The sequence below is a fragment of the Artibeus jamaicensis genome, unplaced genomic scaffold (genome assembly GCF_021234435.1).
Source record: "Artibeus jamaicensis isolate MK-2021 breed Jamaican fruit bat unplaced genomic scaffold, CSHL_Jam_final scaffold_1964, whole genome shotgun sequence".
In the NCBI taxonomy this organism is placed as follows: domain Eukaryota; kingdom Metazoa; phylum Chordata; class Mammalia; order Chiroptera; family Phyllostomidae; genus Artibeus; species Artibeus jamaicensis.
In genome coordinates, this window is record NW_026522030.1 from 26,447,426 (window position 1) to 26,468,113 (window position 20,688).

General features: G+C 38.8%; 1 protein-coding gene across 3 annotated transcripts in view; it reads left to right on the forward strand.

Annotated features, from left to right (window-relative positions):
* The first annotated feature begins 958 nt into the window (after window positions 1-958).
* UBQLN1 (ubiquilin 1) overlaps window positions 959-20,688 on the forward strand; it is a 42,799-nt gene continuing 23,069 nt past the window's right edge. For 2 of the 3 annotated variants that reach the window (XM_037153785.2, XM_037153788.2), the window contains exons 1-3: window positions 960-1,416; window positions 17,723-17,874; window positions 19,696-19,811. In XM_037153785.2, the coding sequence (XP_037009680.1) occupies window positions 1,237-1,416; window positions 17,723-17,874; window positions 19,696-19,811 (448 nt within the window). In that variant the 5' untranslated portion in view covers window positions 960-1,236. Of the gene's footprint in view, window positions 1,417-17,722; window positions 17,875-19,695; window positions 19,812-20,688 lie in introns of all 3 variants that reach the window. The other variant, XM_037153786.2, reaches the window with a different exon arrangement.

Here is a 20,688-nt window from a genome sequence, read left to right on the forward strand (position 1 = left end):
CTGGATGAGCACTCTTTCTACCCAACATTTTGGGGGATAGTGCTTACCCAACTTGGACAGAAAATTTAAAGGTGCTCGTGCAGGGATGAGAGCATGGGCGCGGAGGCCAGACAACATTGTGGCCTGATCACCTGAACAAACGGGTTAGATCCGAGGGCAGGAAGCCCTGGCCATGGAGCAACGATTCCTCGGGATTGCGAAGGGTGGCTATAGGTACTATGTCCTTGGTTATGAGGCTCTTTCCTCTATCAATTCACGTTTCAACTCCCGCGCTCTGGGCATTCAGGTCAAGCATTTTAAATCTAAGTAAACAAAAATTAAGCATATTAAAGTAATATAATATTCCTCCTGCATTCATTAAAGACCTCCCGGGTCCACAGACGTCTACTAACTACAGCTTTGGTTATGAGGCTCTCTCCTCCATTAACTCAGCTTTCAACTTCCGCGCTCCAAGCAGTTAGTTCAAGCACTTTAAACCTTCCAAGTAAACAAAAATTAAGCATATTAAAATAAAGAAACATCTCTCCTAAATTCAATAGAGACCTTCAAGTCCCAGCAACTTCGTGAAAAACAGAGAACCAGCGCGAGCGACCGCGCAGTATATGACGCAAGGGGTCGGAGAACTACGTGTTACTGGAGCGCAAGCGCAGCCACGGCCGCAGCGCCCAATGGTCCGGCCCTTTCTAGTAATTTCGCTAGCACACGACGTCATCTCCATGCGCCGTGACAGTGCCTTTCAGAACCCAGGAATATTTTGGGGTGGAGTTAAAAAAAAAGAACCACATCTCTCCTACCCTATTCTACTTTTAGCCTTTAACTCTGGTGGTGCCTACACTTTGATCCGTGGAACGGGACGGAGGAAGCTAAGCAACCGGCCCTCGAAGACGGATGGGTCGGGTGTGACTGGACGCATCCGCCAACCGCGTTACCCGGCGTGCCCCGCGCGGCGCCCGGAGAGTAACGTGGGGGCGGGGAGTGGGAGGAGGAAGAGGCGGCTACTGCGGATGTCGCTGCGACCCAGAGGCATAAGAACACACGACGGCTGCTGAGCGTCAGATCAGACCTGTGCCTGAGCCCACACCTAGGTCTGCGGCACATCTCTCCTAGGGCGGCTCTTCGTCCGTTGCCATTTAGGCAACGCGTCCTGCATTCTCTGTAGTCCGGGCTCGCCGGCTCTGGCGTCTGCTGGCTTCTACTCACTCGCCTGCCGCCTCCTGAGTCACTGCAGCCGCCGCCATGGCCGAGAGTGGTGAAAGCGGTGGCCCTCCGAACTCCCAGGACAGCGCCACCGCGGCTGAAGGTGGCGGCACCCCCGTTGCCGCTGCTGCCGCGGAACCTAAGATCATGAAAGTCACTGTGAAGACCCCGAAGGAGAAGGAGGAGTTCGCTGTGCCCGAGAATAGCTCTGTCCAGCAGGTAAGGGCAGCCCTGGGCTCGGGCTGGGGCGGGGGTAGCGGCAGGACCTCTGCCCACAGCGGGAGGATGTGATTTTGCGAGGGCCTGGGCGCAGGTCGTTCTTGGAGGTGCTCCTGGCCCTACTTTCCGGGCTCATCCAAGTTAGATCACACCCAAGTTCGTGGGTTTGTTCCTCGGGACACCGCAGAGGTTTGTGGCAGTGCCGTGCGGCCTGTTTGTGGGACGCGCGGGCACCGCTTCCTTCCGCGCCCCCTTCTTGCTTCAGCCTCCACAGACCCCCAGCTCCCCGCCCCCAGCCGCCTCCCTGCTGCTCCGCACAAAGGAAAGGGACCTACGGTCTGGCTCCGGGCTGGGGTGAGGGTTCTCTAGCCCAGTCTGTGATTTCTGTCTCCTGAATAAAAAAGAGAGGGTGCTCATTGTTTTACCTGCCTGGGGGTTAAGGTGGATTCTGCGGTGAGAGGCACGTGTATATTTAGTTATGTCTTTTGATTGCTGAAGTCTTTTTCATTCTTTGCTTTTTAAAAATTAACTATATCATAGAAATTGTTTTCAGCCACGTCTTAAGTAATAACATTAGGCTTAAGGAGAAAGGTTCATGACTTTCATTGATGACTTGCTGTTTTCTTTTTAATCTATCATACCTTAGATACTAGCCATTGGGTAGGTTTTAGTTTAATTTTAGAGGGATGATAGCTGTGTTATTATTCCTGTATTAGCGGTTGCAGTCTAATAAAAGATCACAATTGGAGTTAATGGAGAATAATACCAAATAATTTGCAACTTAAAATCTATTCAGGAATATAAACTTTACAGTTAATTAGGAATCTTGAAGAATTCAACACATTGATTTAGCATATTGTTTAATACATCCCAGAATGTTTTCCATAACTATTGCATTGACTTCTGGGGATGTCAGACAGTGTAAACAGTTTAGGAGGAAACAATTTCTGAAGTGTACCTACGTTTGCCCAGGGACGGTAAATGATTTGCGGTATTGGTGTATACGCTTTTAAAAGATGGTAGGTTTTGTGAAGTTGTAAGTAGTGTGCAGCATCAGGTTAGAGAAACTTTTACCACCTACTGAATCACCATATTTTTAAAATATTTTTTATTAGAGAAAGAGGAAGGGAGGGAGAAGGAGGGAGAGAAACATAGATGTGAAAGAGAGAGTTTCCTCTCGCAGGCACCTCGATAAGGGACCAAACTCACAACTCAGACATTTGCCCTGACGGAGAAATCTGTCTGCTACCTTTTGCTTTGCAGAACACCCAACTAACCCAGTCATACCTGTCAAGGCCATATATATTTATATTTTTCGTCAAAGTTTTGTTATAAAAAATTTACTTAACATTTTTACAGTTTCCAACATAAAGGTAAGTTGAAAGAATTGGGAAATGAACACTCATATGTACAATTAACATTTTGCTGTATTTGCTGTGTCACACAAATCATATCAGTCCATTTTATTGTTTTGGATGCATTTTAAGGTAAGTTTCAAATATCAGTACACGTGCTCCTTAAAAAGCACTTCAGCAATGTGGGTATCATTAATCTGAGTTCTTTTTTTTTTTTTTTTTAACTTCTTTCTTTTAAGGTAGGGTTGACAAACACTGAAATAGCAACTGTTGTCATTCTCAGTTTCCACAAAACTGTACTCTAAAGCTTATCAAGCTGTAGAACTTAATAATTGACTAGAAAATTACCTCCTCTTTTCCAGTCAGTTCAGTCACTCTCTCCTTCATCAACCACTTTTTTGATTCTTCGTCACCATGGGATAGTTTTGCCTTTTCTAGAACTTATATAATGACGTTGGGAAAGGCTCCCCCCCCCCCACTCAGCATAATGTTTTTAAGATTCATTCTTGTATATATATATTTTTTATTTCTGTGTTGCTTTACATTGTATGAATACACCAGAAGTTGTCTATCATCTGTCTTGTTGAGGTTAGTCAACTGGACTGTTTTTCTTAGTTGCTATGGACATTCTTGTACAAGTCTTTTTTTTTTTTTTTTTTTTTTTACAAATGCTTTTATCTTTCATGTTAAATATTTATAGAGGTGGAATGACTGGGTCATGTGGTAATTGTATCTTCAGTTTTACAAGAAGCCATATTTGTGCCATTTTATAATCCCCAACAATGCATGGGAATTTCTGTGCTCCATATCCTGCTAACATTTGATAGTGTCCGTCTTTTTTGTTTTAGCTATTCTACTAGCCATACTGACTTCTGAAGGCCTTAGGTATTCTTTTTTAGGATTCTAGTTCAGATCTCCACCATTATGGCTGTTTTAAGCATTTTACGATAAGAGATTAGAAAGATTCAGTATTCTATGAATAGAAAATTTGGTTTAGGTTAGTATATGATGTATCTGTGAGGAGTTTTAAAAACTTTTTGCGATAGTGAAATTAGTTTTAAAATTCTGTAGAAGTTTGAATTTTACTGCTGTGTAACCAAAATAAAATTTTAGTAGATGAAATCAAGGCCTTTCTGAAGCAACTTTTTCTGATGGCAGGTGAATTTCTATTTTGATAAGTGCTTTCTCTTAGAGCAGGAAACATGACAAAAATTGAAGCTCACCACTACACCAAGAATCTGAAGACAAGTTGAACTACCTGTGGGCTCTGTTAAAGGAAGCACATACAGGAAAATGTGCCAGAATAAGAAAAGCAATTTCAGATGATTTGTAATTAAATTTTTTTCTTTTTAAAAAGATTTTATTTGTCTTATTGTCATTGTCTATTGTCTTATTGTTACTTTATATTTAGACAGAGCTGGTGAGGGAGAGAAACATCAGTGCATGGTTGCCTCTCGTGTGCCCCCTACTGGGAGCCTGGCCCACAACCCAGGCATATCCCTGGCTGGGAATAGATCTGAGACCCTTTGGTTGGCAGGCCCGCACTTAATCTACTGAGCCACACCAGCCAGGGCCTGAAGTTTTCTTAAATGGTTTGATAGCTTTAAATTATTTGCTACAGGTTAAAATTTATTACTGAAATGTATTTAGTAACATTAAGAGTCCCATAAAAATGTTCAGTAAAAAATTGGCAACGATTTGATTCTGAGAGTACTTAGGTAATGTTGGAGGTAAGGAGGGGGTAAGCAAGAGACCTACAAAAAAATAATATTGGAGGCTTAGGATTTCTACAGCTTAAAAACTCTTTCAATAAGTGTTCCTATATAATGTAAATTCCCTTAATGTTATACTGAAACCGCATTTCTTAATATGAACATGTTGTAGTTCATTAGATGAAATTATGTTAAATCTCTTGGGTCAGTTGTAAAATAAATCGTAAGGTGGTAATTAATTTTGTTATTTTCCTCCATTAGTTTCTTTTTGAGTGTATGTAACCAACAGGCAGAAATAGGATACATAAATACAGTTAGTGTGTGATCAATGTTATTTGTTCAAGGTTGATAATAAAACTTGAAAACTTATGCTTTTCTTCAACTTAAAGTATTTTACCTTGTTTTTTTACTTACTGATTTTAGAGGGAATAAAGAAACATCGATTTGTTATTCCACTTATTGATGCATTTATTAATTGATTATTTTTGAGAGTATGTTTAAAGCCAGGGACAGAGAAACAAGGTAAGCTTAGGACAAAAGAAGCATCAGGAGAGAGCTAGGCTGGGATGCTTTGGCTCCCGAAGTCAGAAAAGGGGACCTTGGAGACAGGTTCATGGGGTAAAGCTGGGCCAGGCTACTGCTATCAGTTGCTCCCTTGGTTGTGGGGACCCTTAGAGTTTAGGAGAGAAAAGTAAAGATGCAGTCTGAGGGGGGAAGAAAGGCATGGGTATACACACTCCAGAGAGCCCTCTCAAGCTGGTTTCATTAATAGGGGTTTTCATAACATAAGTAAATATATTTAAAAGTAGATAAATGTGAAGTGGCACAATGTCTCTGTGTGTGAGACTGTTTTCTTCTTTTTATTATCTGTTATTGGAAATAGTTTGAGGATTTCCAAGTGTCAACAAGCAAGATAAAAGTCCAGAAGAATGGGGGTGTGGGTGGGTTGTGTGTCTGTGTGTTTGCCTAAAATAGTTCGAAGACTGGTAGGGAGCTCCCATATAACTTCTGACTAACTTGGATTTTGTTCTTGGGTTTTGTAGCACTCTAGATTATAGTGTAAAATTTTGAAATATAGTTAACTGAAATACTCAGGGAACACGTATTCTGGTTTAAAAATATCTTCGTCACTTGAAACTTTTAGAAAAATACTAACATGTGTAATATAACATCAGTACTATAAATATTGTATTTGAGCCTTTCCTGATAGGGGAAATTGGAGTGCTTTAGGGTCATTATCACAAACATCATTTAACATTACGGCGTGGATCTAGGCCTGCACTGTCCACTTTGGCACCACCAGTTATATCTGCCTGTTGAACATTTAAAATATGATTGAAATGATTTTAAATGTTCTGCAAGTGTAAAATACACACCACATTTTGAAAAAGTTGTCACTGTTTTCTTATACATAGCATAATGTTTTTTAAGGTTTATCCATGTTGTGGCATGTATTAGTACTTCCTTTTTATAGCTGAATAAAATTCGTTGTATGAATATATATTGCATCTTATTTCTCCATTTATCAGTTGATGGATATTTGGGTTGTTTGAACTTTTCTGACCATTATGGAAGATGCCTCTGTGAATACTCATAAAAGTTTTTTTGTGGACATACGTTTTCATATTTTGTGGGAATATACCTAGGAGTGGAATTACTGGGTAATATAGTAGCTGTATGTTTAACTTTTTGAGGAACTGGCAAACTATTTTCCAAAGCGGCTGTACCAGTGGTGCACCAGGATTCCCATTACTCCACATTGTCCTTAACACTTGTTATTGTCTGTCTGTTACAGCCTTCCTAGTTGCTATGAAGTGGTATCTCATTTTGATTACTTGGCTTTCTGTTACTTGAGCTGCAGTTCTCAATGTGGTTTGGAGTGCCCAAGACCCTTTTACGAGGACCGTGAGATCAAAACTATTTCATAACAATTTAGAGCTGTTATTTGTGTCTTTCAATCTAATTGTCAAAAATGAACAACATGCTTTTCCAGAAGCTATAAGATGTGGGCTCTTGCAGCAGTTGTGAATCCAGTTTTCCATTACAAGACTGAAGTGATTTGCAGAAATTTAAAACAGTGCTACTCTTTACACTGGGAAAAAGTAGTCATTTTTGTGATAAGAATGTTATCTATATGGGTTATTTTTTAAAAGAATGTTTAAAAAGATTTCTCAGTTTTAATTTTGAATGTAGCATATATCATTAGCCGTAACCTACATAAAGAAAAACTCTCTGGCGTTTTGTAAGAGTGGTGTCCCGAGACCAAAATTTGCTGCAGTAGAGGATTTAGTAGATTAAGTAGGTACTTACAAAATTGAGGAATGACTCCACTCTTGCCTAGAAACTATAGTAGCCTACTTACTGGTCAGTCTCCCCACTTTTCTCTTCTGCTCCCCCTCATTCCTTTTTAGAGCAGTCTATGAAGAATGTTCGTCAGATCACGTGATTCTCTAGGTAAAACTAAGGGCTCCCCATTGATCTTAGACTATTTAAAGTTGCTGTGAGGCTCTTTGTAGTAAGATACCTCTCCTTTCTTATTCCTTCTTTTTTTCCTTTGTTACTTGGCTCTTGCCGTACTGACTTTTTAGTTCCTTGACTTGCTTAATACATTTCCTTCCTGCATCAGGACTTGTGAGATTTGTTCTTGCTACCTTCATTGCCTACTACTCTTTGCTCATTCCATTTATCCCTTAAATCTCGGTGCATAGGTTACTTTCTCAAAGAAATATTCCTGATTGTCCAGACCACATTGGGATTCCCAGTTGTGTTTTCTCACAACACCCTATTTTTGGTCATAAGTCATCACAATTTATATTGTGTATTTATGTGACTATTTGATAAATGCTTGTTTTTCTGCTAGAGAGCATCTGTGATTGTTCACCGTTGTTACCAGAGGTTGACCCATGGTATGGGCTCAGTGAATATCTATTAACAAATGAATATAGATTATTATGAACAATAACATGCATTTAATAATAACTACCAATTTTGAGATTTTGCTGTGCAGTATATACATAGTCTCATGACTTCCTGCCTTCTTCTCTCTGCTTAGTTTTAAACGTTTCTTCCCTTAGTTCACTGCTCTCCAAGCACAACTATTGACTGCCTCAGGACATCCACTCTTTAAAAAAATATTTTTTATTCTAGAAAGAATGGAAGGGAGGGAGAAAGAGAAACATCGATGTGAGAAAGAAACATCTGTTGTGTTGGGGATTGAACCTGCAACCCAGGCATGTACCCTGATCAGGAAACGAGCCTGCGATCTTTAGCTTTGCAGGACAACACCCAACCAACTGAGACACACTGGCCAGGGCCAGTCACTCTTACTTGTATTGGCTGAAACATAATTCTTCTAGAACTGCCTTTCTTAGCTGTGGATCTTCATTTGAACCACAAAACACAGATGATTTGAATGAGTACTCGTTTTTCTCAAAGATGGTTCATAGCTAATACAATTTAAATGCCTAGGAGAAAAGTTAATTCTTTTTTTTAAAATATATTTTATTTAGTTAGTTTTTTAGAGCGAGCAGGAGGAAGGGGAGGGGAGAAAGAGAGAAACACTGATGTACAAGAGATGATCAGTTGCCTCTTGCACACTCCCAACTGGGGTCCTGGCCGGCAACGCAGGCATGTGCCCTGGTTGGGAATTGAACTGGCAACCTTTCATTTTGCAGGCCAGCACTCAATCCACTGAGCCACATCAGCCAGGGTAAGAGAAGTTAATTCTTTACGTATGTGTAGTCAATATGTAGTGCTGGTAAATGTTCCAGTTATTCAGGGAAAACGGATTTATAGTGTTTGCTGATTTCCATGGTATAAGTTCTCTTACCATGGTAGATTTTAAGCTACTAATATTAAACTGGCTCACAAAATTCCTGAAAATTTAACAGTGTGAGCCACAGGAGCTTTTGCTTACAGTGGATGTCTTAAGGCAGGGGACACAAAACATCATGGGAAAAATCTGCCATGCCTATTCATGTATGTATTATGTGTGGCTGCTCTCAGAACAGACCACATGGCCCCTAACTGAAAATATTTATTGTCTAGACCTCTATAAAATACCAGTGATATATTTCACAGATACGCGGACCTCTGCCTTAGGGCAGTAGGCTTACTGTTCCAGATCTTGGCATATTGGAAAATTTTTACCATGACTTAAATGATTACAGTGCTGTCCAGTAGAAATATAATGCAAGCCATATATGTAATTTCAGTGTGTTCATAGCCACTTAAAAAATAAAAAGAAGTGAAATTAAATTTTTAAAGATTTTATTTATTTATTTTTAGACAGAGGGGAAGGGAGAGAGGAAGAGAGGGAAAGAAACATCAATGTGTGGGTGCCTCTCGCATGCCCCCTTTTGGGGACCTGGCCCAGTGACCCAGGCATGTGCCCTGACTGGGAATTGAACCAGCAACACTTTGGTTCACAGGCCGGTGTTCAGTCCACTGAGCCACAGCAGCCAGGGCGAAATTAATGTTTTATTGTGGTAAAATACATATAAAATTTACCATCCTAACCGTTTTTAAATGTCTAGTTTAATGACATTAAGTACATTTACATGGTTGTGCAACCATCACCACAGTTCATCTCCAGAACTTTTCATCTAGCAAAACTGAAACCCCGTACCTATTAAACAGTAATCTCCCTCCTACCAGCCCCCGGCAGCAGCCATTCTTACTTTCTGTCTCTTCGAATTTGACTACTCTAAGTATCTCATAAAAGTGGGATGGAAAGTATTTGTCCATTTGTGACAGGAATATTTCTGAAGGTTCATCTGTGTGATCGTCTGTCAAAATTTCCTTCCTTTTTAAGGCTGAGTAATATTCCATTGTATGCATATACCTCATTTTGTTTTATCTGTTGATGGTCACTTGGGTTGCTTCTACCTTTTGGCTACTGTAATTTTAATAATATGTTTTATTTAATGCAGAATTATTTCAACATGTAATTGATATAAAAAACTGAGATACTTTACTTTTTTCATACTAAGTCTTCAAAATCTAGGGCTTATTTTATACTTCCAGCACATCTCAGTTTGGACTAGCCACATGTTAAGTGCTCAATAGCCATATGTGCCTAGACTAGTGAATGAAATCGCACAGTTCATAGACTCTTCACGTTTTTCTCCATACTGTACCTCTTTTCCTTCGTTCACTACATTTCAGCCATTTGTATGTCTTTTCCCCTAAATATCACTCACTAGCTTTTTTTCCTTCTGGGCCCTTGAAAGGGCTACTGATGACAGTAAAATAATAACTAGTATTTATTCCAGCCTTATCAAGGCATAATGCATTTTTTAAGGCTTCACAACTTTATGATAAAAGTACTATTATTCCTTTTTAAAAAAATATTTTATTTACTTTTTAGAGAGCGGGGAAGGGAGGGAGAAAGAGAAACATGAATGTGGGAGAGATACATAGATTGGTTACCTCTCTCACGCCCCCAGCTGGGGACCTGGCCTGCAACCCAGGCATGTGCCTTGACTGGGGATTGAACCAGCGACCTTTCAGTTTGCAGGCTGGCACTCAACCCACTGAGCCACACCAGCCAGGACTGTCCCTTTTGTTAAGTGAAGAAATGGATTTAGATTGGTAAAATGATCAAATCCATACACCTGTTAAATAGTGGAGCCTGGATTCATTCTAGTGACTATCTTTGGAGTGCACACCTAACCAATTGCTCCAAGTTGTCTTAGCTTTTCCCTGGGTGACTTTTATTTAAATTTATTTAATTAGATGGTGATTGGAGTCACCATTCTAAATTAATAATTATAATCTCATACCATTTTGTTCTTTTAAAAAATTTTAAAAAATATATTTTTTTAAGATTTTATTTATTTTTAGAAGGGGAAGGAAAGGAGAGAGGGAGAGAAATATCAATGTATAGTTGCCTCTTGTGCGTGCCCTGCTGAGAACTGGCCTGCAACCCAGGCATGTGCCCTGACTGGGAATCAACCATGATCCTTTGGTTCGCAGGCCTGAGCTCAATCGACTGAGCTGCACCAGCCAGGGCTCATACCATTTGGTTCTTTTGTGGACTTTATCCTTTCTACCACATACTATAAAAATTTACAAGGGAAGGGGCTGTTTTCTGTTCTTGGCACATACTGAATAATGCAGGTATTTATTAAGTGAATGAACAAATAGTGTTTTAAAGATTATTTACAACATTTTGTACTTATTTGGGACTATCTTAACATTGTGATTTATTGAAAAGTATGTGATGTTTAATCTTATTAAATATGCAATGACATTTTTCAGTTGTTTCCCTGTGCAAGCAACTTCCACCATAAAAAAAAGAAAACCCCATTAAATTAGGACTGGGAGTTTTTTTAGAGACTAAAGTTGCTATCTTCTATAAAGCTGTTCGGTGCAAAATTATTGGATACAAGTAAGTGGAAGGGAGTATATTATGGGGTAGGGGGATCAAGATAGTGGTGGAGTAGGAGGATATTTCTTATGCTGACTCCCAGAACCAAACTGGAAATAGAAATAAAGAGGAGAACAGCCACCTGAAATAAACAACTGAAAATTAGCTGAAGAGGAGACTCTTAACCAAGGACAGGAGGGGTAGAAACCACCTCAAGATTGGTAGGAAGGGCGGGGACATGAAAGGAGCCAGCACTGCTCCCACAGGTGGTAGACTGAGGTAAGGCACGGCTGTGGAAGCTTCACTCTGAGAGGAGTGAATCCTGGACCCCAGACTGGACTCCCTAGTACAGAGCACAAGTGCTGGGGTCAGGTGCCCACGTAGCATCCAGTGGTAAAAGGCGGAGGAGGGTTTGTCTGCTGGGGAGAAATGGAGCCCGCTGGAGACAGAGCCACTATTTTTTTTTGTCTTTCCTAAGGGGCCAAAGCACAGGTTTCTCATTTGTAGCCACTCACCTTGGGCTCCAGTGAAGGGAGGGCAGCATGGACTGGAGTCTCCTAAGGAGAGTCTGGAGTGGGAGGCTTTGGGGAGAGATGTGGAGGAACAGCCGCTGGGCTCCCTGTGCTGGGACAGACCTCAATACTGTGTTAGCCATTTTTCTTGAGAAGAGCAAGCCCCTCCTGGGGCAAAACAGTTACCTTCATCCTGTGGGAAACCACTCACCCAACCCTCTGGAATCCTGCTTGCCAATTCCTCTGGAATTCTACTTGCCCTATCTACTGGAACCCTGCTTGCCCCAGCCTGAACCTTTTTTTTTTTCTTCTTCTTATTTTTCTCCCATCCTGGGTCTTGATACCTGCTGAGGAAACAGACCCATAGTCAACCTCAGGGGGTGTCAGAGACTGGCTTTAGGGTACAGCCATTCCATACACTTTCCCAGGAACCAAATTGGAGCTTAACCCTCCCCAGGACACAGAACCCTTCACAGCCACAGAAACACCCTCTGGGTTTCCGGCGGAGCCAAAAGCTGTGGAGACCCTGCCTGCTTTTCTGTTAGGGGTGCTGCCCTGCCGGGCACAGGGAAATAGTCTGGGGCAGAGTCGGATGTGTGAGGGCAGACTTAGACATGTGGTGCAGGGTCAGGGGGACACACCCATCATCTTCCTTGAAATTTGAATGGCACCTCCCTTGGCAGGTCCCAGGGGTCCCACCTGTCCTTAGCAAAATATCCCAGAAAGTTCAAGAAGAGGGAAGACTTCCAAGCTCCTTTATAAGATTTTATTTATTTTTAGAGAGAAGGGAAGGGAGGGAGGGAAGGGAGAGAAACATTGATTAGTTGCCTCTCACGCTCCCCAGCTGGGGACCTAGGCCACAATCCAGGCATGTGCTCTGATCAGGAATTAAACTGGCAAGGTTTCGGATTGAGGGATGCCTGGCCTACTGAGCCACGCCTGTCAGGACACTGGCATTTTTATACACCAATAATGAACTATCAGAAAGAGAAATTAAGAAAATAATCCCATTTACTATTGCAACAAAAGAAATAAAATACCTGGGAATAAATTTAACCAAGAAAGTAAAAGACCTGAACTCGAGAATTATAGGACATTGAAGAAAGAAATTGAGGAAGATACAAATAACGGAATGCATATACTGTGTTCATGGATTAGAAGATTTAACATCATTAAAATGTCCATACTACTCAAAGCAATCTATAGATTGCATGCAATTCCTATTAAAATACCAATGATATATTTCACAGATATGGAACAAATATTATGAAAATTTACATCAAACCAGAAAAGACCATAAAAAGCTTCTGCTATCTTGGGAAAGAAGAACAAAGTTGCAGGGATCACAATACCTGAAATCAAACTATACTACAAAGCCACTATAATTGAAACAGTTTGGTACTAGCTTAAGAACAGACATATAGATTAATGGAATATTCGAATAGGGACCCCAGAAATAAAATGCCTTTATGGTCAATTAATATTTGACAGAGGAGGCAAGAGCATACAATGAATTAAAGACATTCTCTTTAATAAATAGTGTTGGGAAAACTGGACTGGTACCTGCAAGAAAATGTAACTAGAACCATCAGCTGACACCAAACACCAGAATAAACTCAGAGTGGATCAAAGACTTAAGTATAGTGATAACCATAAAAATTCTAGAGGAAAACAAAGGTATTAAAATTTCAGATATTTTGCATAACAACATTTTTGCTGATATATTTCCTAGGGCAAGGGAAATAAAGGAAAAAGTAACAAATGACATTACATGGAATTTTAAAAGTTTCTGTACAGCTACAGAAACTGATCAAAATGAAAAGGGAACCCACTGTATGGGAGAACATACTTGCCAATGATACATCAGACAAGGATTTAATCTCCAAAACATATGAAGAACTCATGACTCAACACCAGAAAGGTAAATCAATTAAAAAATGGGCCAAGGACCTAAATTAGACACTTTTCCAAGGAGGATGTATGGATAGGCCATAGACACAGGAAAAGATGCTCAGCATCACTAGCCATCAGAGAGATGCAAACTAAAACCACAATGTGATACCACCTCCCACCAGTCAGAATGGCCATCATAAACAAATCAACAAACAAGTGTTGGAGAGGACATGGGGAAAAGGGAACCCCAGTGCACTGTTGGTGGGAATGCAGACTGGTGCAGCCACTGGAAAACTGTGGAATTTCCTCAGAAAACTAAAAATGGAACTGCTTTTTGACCCAGCAATTCCACTGCTGAGATTATACCCTAAGATCCCTGAAACACCAGTCCAAAAGAACCTATGCACCCCAATGTTCATAGCAGCACAATTTACAATAGTCAAGTGTTGGAAGCAGCCTAAGTGCCCATCAGCAAATGAGTGGATCCAAAAACTATGGTACATTTACACAATGGAATACTCTGCAGCAGAGAAAAAGAAGGAGCTTATACCCTTTGCGACAGCAAGGATGGAACTGGAGAGCATTATGCTAAGTGATGTAAGCCAGGCAGTAAGGGAAAAATACCATATGGTCTCACCTTTAACTGGGACATAATCAACAAAAGAAAAAAGCAAACAAAATATAACCAGAGTCATTGAAATTAAGAACAATCTAACAGTAGCCAGAGGGGAGGGGGGAGGGGACAGTGGGGAGAAGGGTTTTCAGGAACTGCTATAAAGGACACATGGACAAAACCAAGGGGAAGGGTGGAAGCAAGGGAGGGAGGTGGGTTTGGAGGGGGTGGGGAGAAAATGTTGAACAACTGTAATTGAACACCAATAAAATAATTTAAATGAAAAAAATTTTAAATGAGCAAAAGATCTGCATATACACTTCTCTAAAGAAGATATGCAAATAAGTACATAGAAACATATTTAACATCATCAATGACCAGGGGACTGTACATTAAAACCAGTTCATACCCACTTGGATAGATATAATAAAAATGTCGAATAATAACAAGTATTGGTGGTGATACTGAGAGATTGGAACCCTATACACTACTAATCTACTGGGAATGTACACTGGTATAGCCACTTAGGGTAACACTCTGGTGGTTCTTGAAAAGGTTAAATCAAGAGTTATCATATGACCCAGTAATTCCACATCTGTACATATACCCAAATGAAAAACATTTGTCCATGTAAAAGCTTGTACATGAATGTTTATTGCAGCATTATTTATAGTAGTCCAAAGGTCTAAACAACCAAATGCCCATTAACTGAGGAATGCATAAACAAAATGTATATACATATAATGGAATATTATTTGGTCATAAAAAGTAATGGTATGTTGATACATACTACAATGTGGATGAACCTTAAAAGTACTATGTTAAGTGAAAGAAGCCAGTCACAAAAACTGCATATTATATGATTGCAATTATGCTAAATGTCCGGACTAGGCAGATCAATAGAAACAAAGTGGATTTGTAGTTTCTCATGGCTTGAAGTGATGCAGGGAAGGGGAGGTGATAGCTAATACGTACAGGTTTCTTTTTGAGAAGATGAACATATTCTAAAATTGGTGGTTGATGGTTGCACACTTTGTGCATCTACCAAAAGTCATTGAATTGTATACCCAAAATGGGCAAATTGTATGGTATATAGGTTTTATCTCCATAAAGCTAAAAAAAAATTCTTTACTATTGTTTTAGTGGGGATTTGAAACGGTACCAGTAGATACATGTCTCAATCTAGTATCTTCCCTTCAGATCCTGAAATATGCTAAAATGCTACATCATTGTATGTTAGACAGTTAAATCACTTATTTTGGAATGGCATGAAGGATATCAAGGACTCCAGAAAAGATTTCTTGGTTTGATGTTAAGAAACACAAATCTAGATTATTCTCATTTTACATAAGAATACAGGGTCTGGCACAAATAATGCTCCCCTTTTATTACAAAACCATAAGCATATAATTCTATAGCATAACAATATCACACTCAAGCACACCGTATGACATTTTTAGGTGAAATCTTCAAATTAAAACTATAAATTATTACACCCATATTATTACCCTACTAACCATACTTAAGCAGGCGTTACTTCTGCCAGACCCTGTATAGTTAATCTGCGTACATTGGTGCTTGAAATCAGCCTAGGTTTTAATCCTACCAGTAGGTTATTACTTGTGTCACTATGAGAAAAGAGGGACATATTGAACCTGCCTTTGTTTCTGTATCCGAAATAGAATAAAAAACCATCTGCCTCACTGAGTTACTGAGAATTAAGAGAGCTGGGATACTACTATTTATTGACTACCACCTGTGTACCTGACGCTTGCGTTTTATGTACCTTCTCATTCAGTTTGTACAAAACCATATGTTCTGCCTCTCATTACATTATTATTTCTAATAGCCACCAAAGGGAGAAATGAGATGTCTAATCATAGGAGAATGGTTAATTTGTGGATTGACCTATTTGCCTATGTAGAATATTATGCAAAGAATTTTCTACAAAGATTTGTAGTTAGTTGGAAATTGCTTATCTTAAATAAAAGGATTGTATATCATGATTTCAAGCAAAGGAAGAAGAGTTCAGTTCGAAAAGCTCCAAAATATTTACTGCAGTATAATTTTGCATTATCTTTATGGTTTAAAAAAACTTGGTTGTTTACATTGAGTGTTGTAACTTGATTATGGAAAATTTTATTCATGCACAAAGGTAAAGTGTGATGAAATTTCATGCATCTCTCATTTTCAGCAGTGATTGACATATGGCCTATTTTGTTTTGTTTATGTTCCTCTACACCTCCTCCTTCCTGCCTCTGCAAGATTTTATAAAATCCCAGATACCATTTAATGTCTTCCCACTTACTGTGACAGCCAAAAATATCCCCTATGTTTTCAAAATACCCTCTTGGTAATAGTGCCATCATCTGTGGAAGACCCACTTCCCTAGGGCATGGGGTAGAAACGTTTAAGGTGCGATTCTTTTCTGAAACCAGACTGGTTCCCGAAGTAGTCTATTAATGTAGATTCCTTGGCCTACCTTGGGGTTTCCTGCTTTGGGCAGAGGAGTAAAGCCTAAGCATACAGGTGATTTTTGATAATGGTTTGAGAATAGATCAAACCTTGATCTAGAATAGAACAAGTGAGTTTTTCTCTGTAGTATGATCTCTTGTCTGGTTTTGCATGTTATTCTCTGAAGCTTTTCTTCAGATATTCTTGGCTGCTTCCTAATCTTTCTTCAGTTCTCACTGAAAAAGTTTTCTCTGTCTTTTGTGCTTCCTCTGTGTTTTGTGGTTTATTTGACTGACTTTCATTGGGCCTTATTTTAGGGAAAGTTTTTGCTTTGTATTTTTGCATCTATGTAATACTGTTTGCTAATAAATGTTGAATGAAAGAGATGAAGAGGAAAGTCAGTATAATAGGATAATAGGCCAAGAATATATATTCAACAGTGTACTTTATATCAGTGCCAACATACAGTATGTATGTTTGTGTCTGTGTGTGTATACATGTAAACTCATGGATACACACTAAAAAGAAGTAGGACTGGAGGTGGAAATTGGAGGAATAGCTTCTTGTAAACTTGGTAAGAGCCTTATGTATGACTTGAACTGCTTTCAGTATTACTGATATAAAAAGGATATTGCAAAGAAATGAATTCTCAGCCTTAGCAGAAGATTGAATATCGGATTTGTACACTTATAATAAAACCTTTGTGTTAAGATGAGTGAAGTGGTAATACTCATTTCCCCACTTAAGATCAAGATACCGACACATAAAAGATACATCTTTTTAGTGTTTGAATTGTTGCAATATCTGTAGAAGGGGCTGCTTTGAAGTATTGGTTTGTCCAAAAAGTCCATTTAGTTTTTTTCTATGAAAGACATTTTTTCATTTTTTACCAAATAACTTTATTGATTTGAGTATAGTATGTTGGCTAAGCGTTGATTGTTCTCAGTTTCTCGATTTGATTGCTATTGACTTCAGCTGGTTTACTTGACTGTTCAGCATTGTCCAGCATGAAACTTTGCAAACCATTTTTGACATGCTCGATTAGTCACAGCACCTTCTCTATACACTGCACAAATCTTTTTTGTGCTTCAGTGTGTTTTTACCTTTCTTGAAATAATAAAGCATAATATGCTGAAAATGTGTATTTTCTTTCATCTTCAGTATTAAAATGGCTACACAATAATTTACCAATTTTGATGCTTTTTTAAATGCATGCTGATATGACAGCTGTCACAATACAATTTTAACAAAGTTTCAAATAAAGTAAAAGACAAGTGCTACTAGAGCCATCTTATGGAAATAAATCAAACTTTTTGGCCAACCCAATAATTTCTTCTAGGAACTAGATGAGATGATGCTATGCGAATACCTGTAATACATATTTTTATCTTACTTAGTTTAAGGAAGAAATCTCTAAGCGGTTCAAATCACATATTGACCAACTTGTGTTGATATTTGCTGGAAAAATTTTAAAAGATCAAGATACTTTGAGTCAGCATGGAATTCATGATGGACTTACTGTTCACCTTGTCATCAAAACGCAAAACAGGTATGTTTTTAAAAGACAGATAGCTTTAACCACAAGTACTTTAGAAATAAAAGTCTTGACTTTAAAAGGCTTTCTCTGTCAGCACTGACTAGGTGGCTTAGTTGGTTGGAGCATTGTCTTACACACCAAAAAAGTTGTGGGTTCCCTCTCTGGTTGCGGCGCATGTGGGAATCAGCCAGTCAGTGTTTTTGTCTCTAAATTTGATAAACATATCATCGGGTGAAGTTTTTTTTAAAGGGCTTCTTTGTCATTAATTTTTTAATTGCAGTATTCACTTTATTGTGGTGGTGTAGACCTGAACTTACAGGAGCTCCAAGGTATGCCTGTACTGAATCAGCATCTTCAGTGCAAGGGTCTGGAATCTGTATTTCTTTGTCATTAATGTTTAAGTGTATTAAAATTTTATGTTTAAAATAGAAGTGTAATTCAGTAATGTTAATGCTTGTACATTTGATACTTGATAAGATTCATTTGTATTGAGTCATTATATCTAAATTATTTTACTTAAAATGTTTAGTTTATACTTAATGAAAAAGCTCCTTAGACTTACTTGGATATGGTATTTATCATATCGCTCTTGTGCATACATACAAAGAAAATATACATGACATAAATTGGTTAAAGTCTTTCAGTGCTTCACAATGAGTCTGAATCTTTTGAATCACTTTTTTTTAAATCCTCACCCAAAGAAGGGGAAGTAGGGGTGGGGAGGGAGAGAGAGAGAGTCCCATTGATTAGTTGCCTCCCATACCTGTCCCAGCTGGGAATCAAAACCACACTTTTTTGGTGTATGAGGCAACACTAACCAACTGAGGCACCTGGCCAGGGCTTGGGTCACCTTTTGGCTCAGTTATCTGTGTCCCTGTTTTTCCACATGGGATGAAGATCTGTACTCTCAATATGGAGTTGGTGCAGCATTCCTTCAGGAATTTCTTTCAAGCCATTAACACCCATTCTGCAAATTTTTATGCTTGTTTTCCCTAACAGGAGATACTGGTTGTTCGCTGTATGAAATTCATTTTTTCTGTTCCTGTGCTTTTTCTGTATACACAGTAACTTCATTTCAGTACCAACTAATGGTGTAATCCTTTTGAAGACACTTTATGTGGTAAATACAACATGGGTAGTACAACAGTTTATTCAGTCACTCAGTTGAAGTCATGTAGAGCGTGTGTGTGCAGGCAGGGCCATTTGTCAGCAATTGTAAGGCAGATCCTGATTTCAAAGAAATTAAAGTTTAAAAATGTGTACCTTACAATCAATGAAAGAAGCAGTGAGTGAGATTCAGAGCTCTTAACTAGTATCAGATATGAGGGGTTTCCAATAAAATTTTTTTACTTAATATTATGTAATCAGTTATTGTTTATGTTGATTTTTCAACCTTCTTTTGGAGGAAATCTCTATTTTTTACTTTTAAGAATTTCAAGAGTCTGGGCAAGACTGTCCCCCCTGCCCCTCAAGGACTTAGAGGGAGGTAGATAAAAAGTGGCCTGTGTAGTTGAGCTGTATGGGTGTGATGGGTGATTGATTTTTTTCTGTGAGGTGACCTGTTTTCCTCTCTTACATAATAAGTATGATCGAAAGCAGTGTAGTATTTATATATATTATACTTGAGGAGGGGGGGCAGTTTTAGTTAGGTCTTTGTAAGGTTTACTGTGTTTCTTTATATTGTGTTCCTACTACTTAGTTCCCTCGAGGTATTTAATTTATGAAAATTTGAGCTGGTTTGAAAACTTAAACTTTATTCTGGATATGCGAATTTCAGCGGTTCTTTTAGAAATAGTTCCACTGTTCACTGCATGATTTAATTATTTTCCGTAGGTCTCAGGATCATTCAGCCCAGCAAACAAATACCAGTGGAAGCAATGTTACCACACCTTCAGCTCCTAGTAGTAACTCCACATCTGGTTCTGCCACTAGCAGCCCTTTTGGTTTAGGTAAGTGTCTTTAGTCATTTTTAAAGGGATTGGAAGAAAAAAAACCTTTCTCCCTAGGGTAGTTTTTATAAAGTGACAAAATTAAACATTAAGTCACTTTAACAAAAACAATAAAAACTTCTATAGCTTCTGTTATTGTTGTAGGTATTAAAGAAGTAGTTGGGAATACAGAGATACTCGTTTAGCTTATACTTACATTTAGTTAAATGGTCAATAAGTGGCATATTTCTTTTTAATAATGAAAGAGGTAGTATATGTTTGTATACCTGATCTGACCACCATGTTAGCTAATTGTTGGTCATAAGCTAAGATCCTGAATATAATTTTCTCACTTGTAAAACAGAGAGATCAGAATGCACTAGTGATTTTTCCAACTGTCCCAAACACCCAAAAAGGATGGGGCCTGGGAGCAAGCTCAGTGGTTAAGGATCTTCTGCATCCGTTTTATATACTGAGGTTCTATGGAAGGTTTTGCTGGGGGAAAAAGTATTCTGAAGCTAACAGTAGTTGAACTAGATAGATGTATAGCTTATCCTTCTTTCAATTTTTAAGTTGTAATTCAAGTATAGTACCTCGAAATGACATTTAAAAAAATACATATACAGTGGAGAGGCTTGGGGAGACTTGGTAAAAAAAGGTGAAGGGATTGAGAATTGGTAGTTTCAGAATAGTCATGGGGACGTAACATACAGCATAGGAAATATAGTTGATAATATTGTAGTAACTGTGTATGGTGTCAGGTGAGTAATGGAAATATTAGTAGGAACACTTTGTAAGGGATATGATTGTTTAATCACTATGCTGTACACCTAAAACTACAAAAATAATACTGAATGTAGACTGTAATAGAAAACATAAATTAAAAAAATTATTTTTC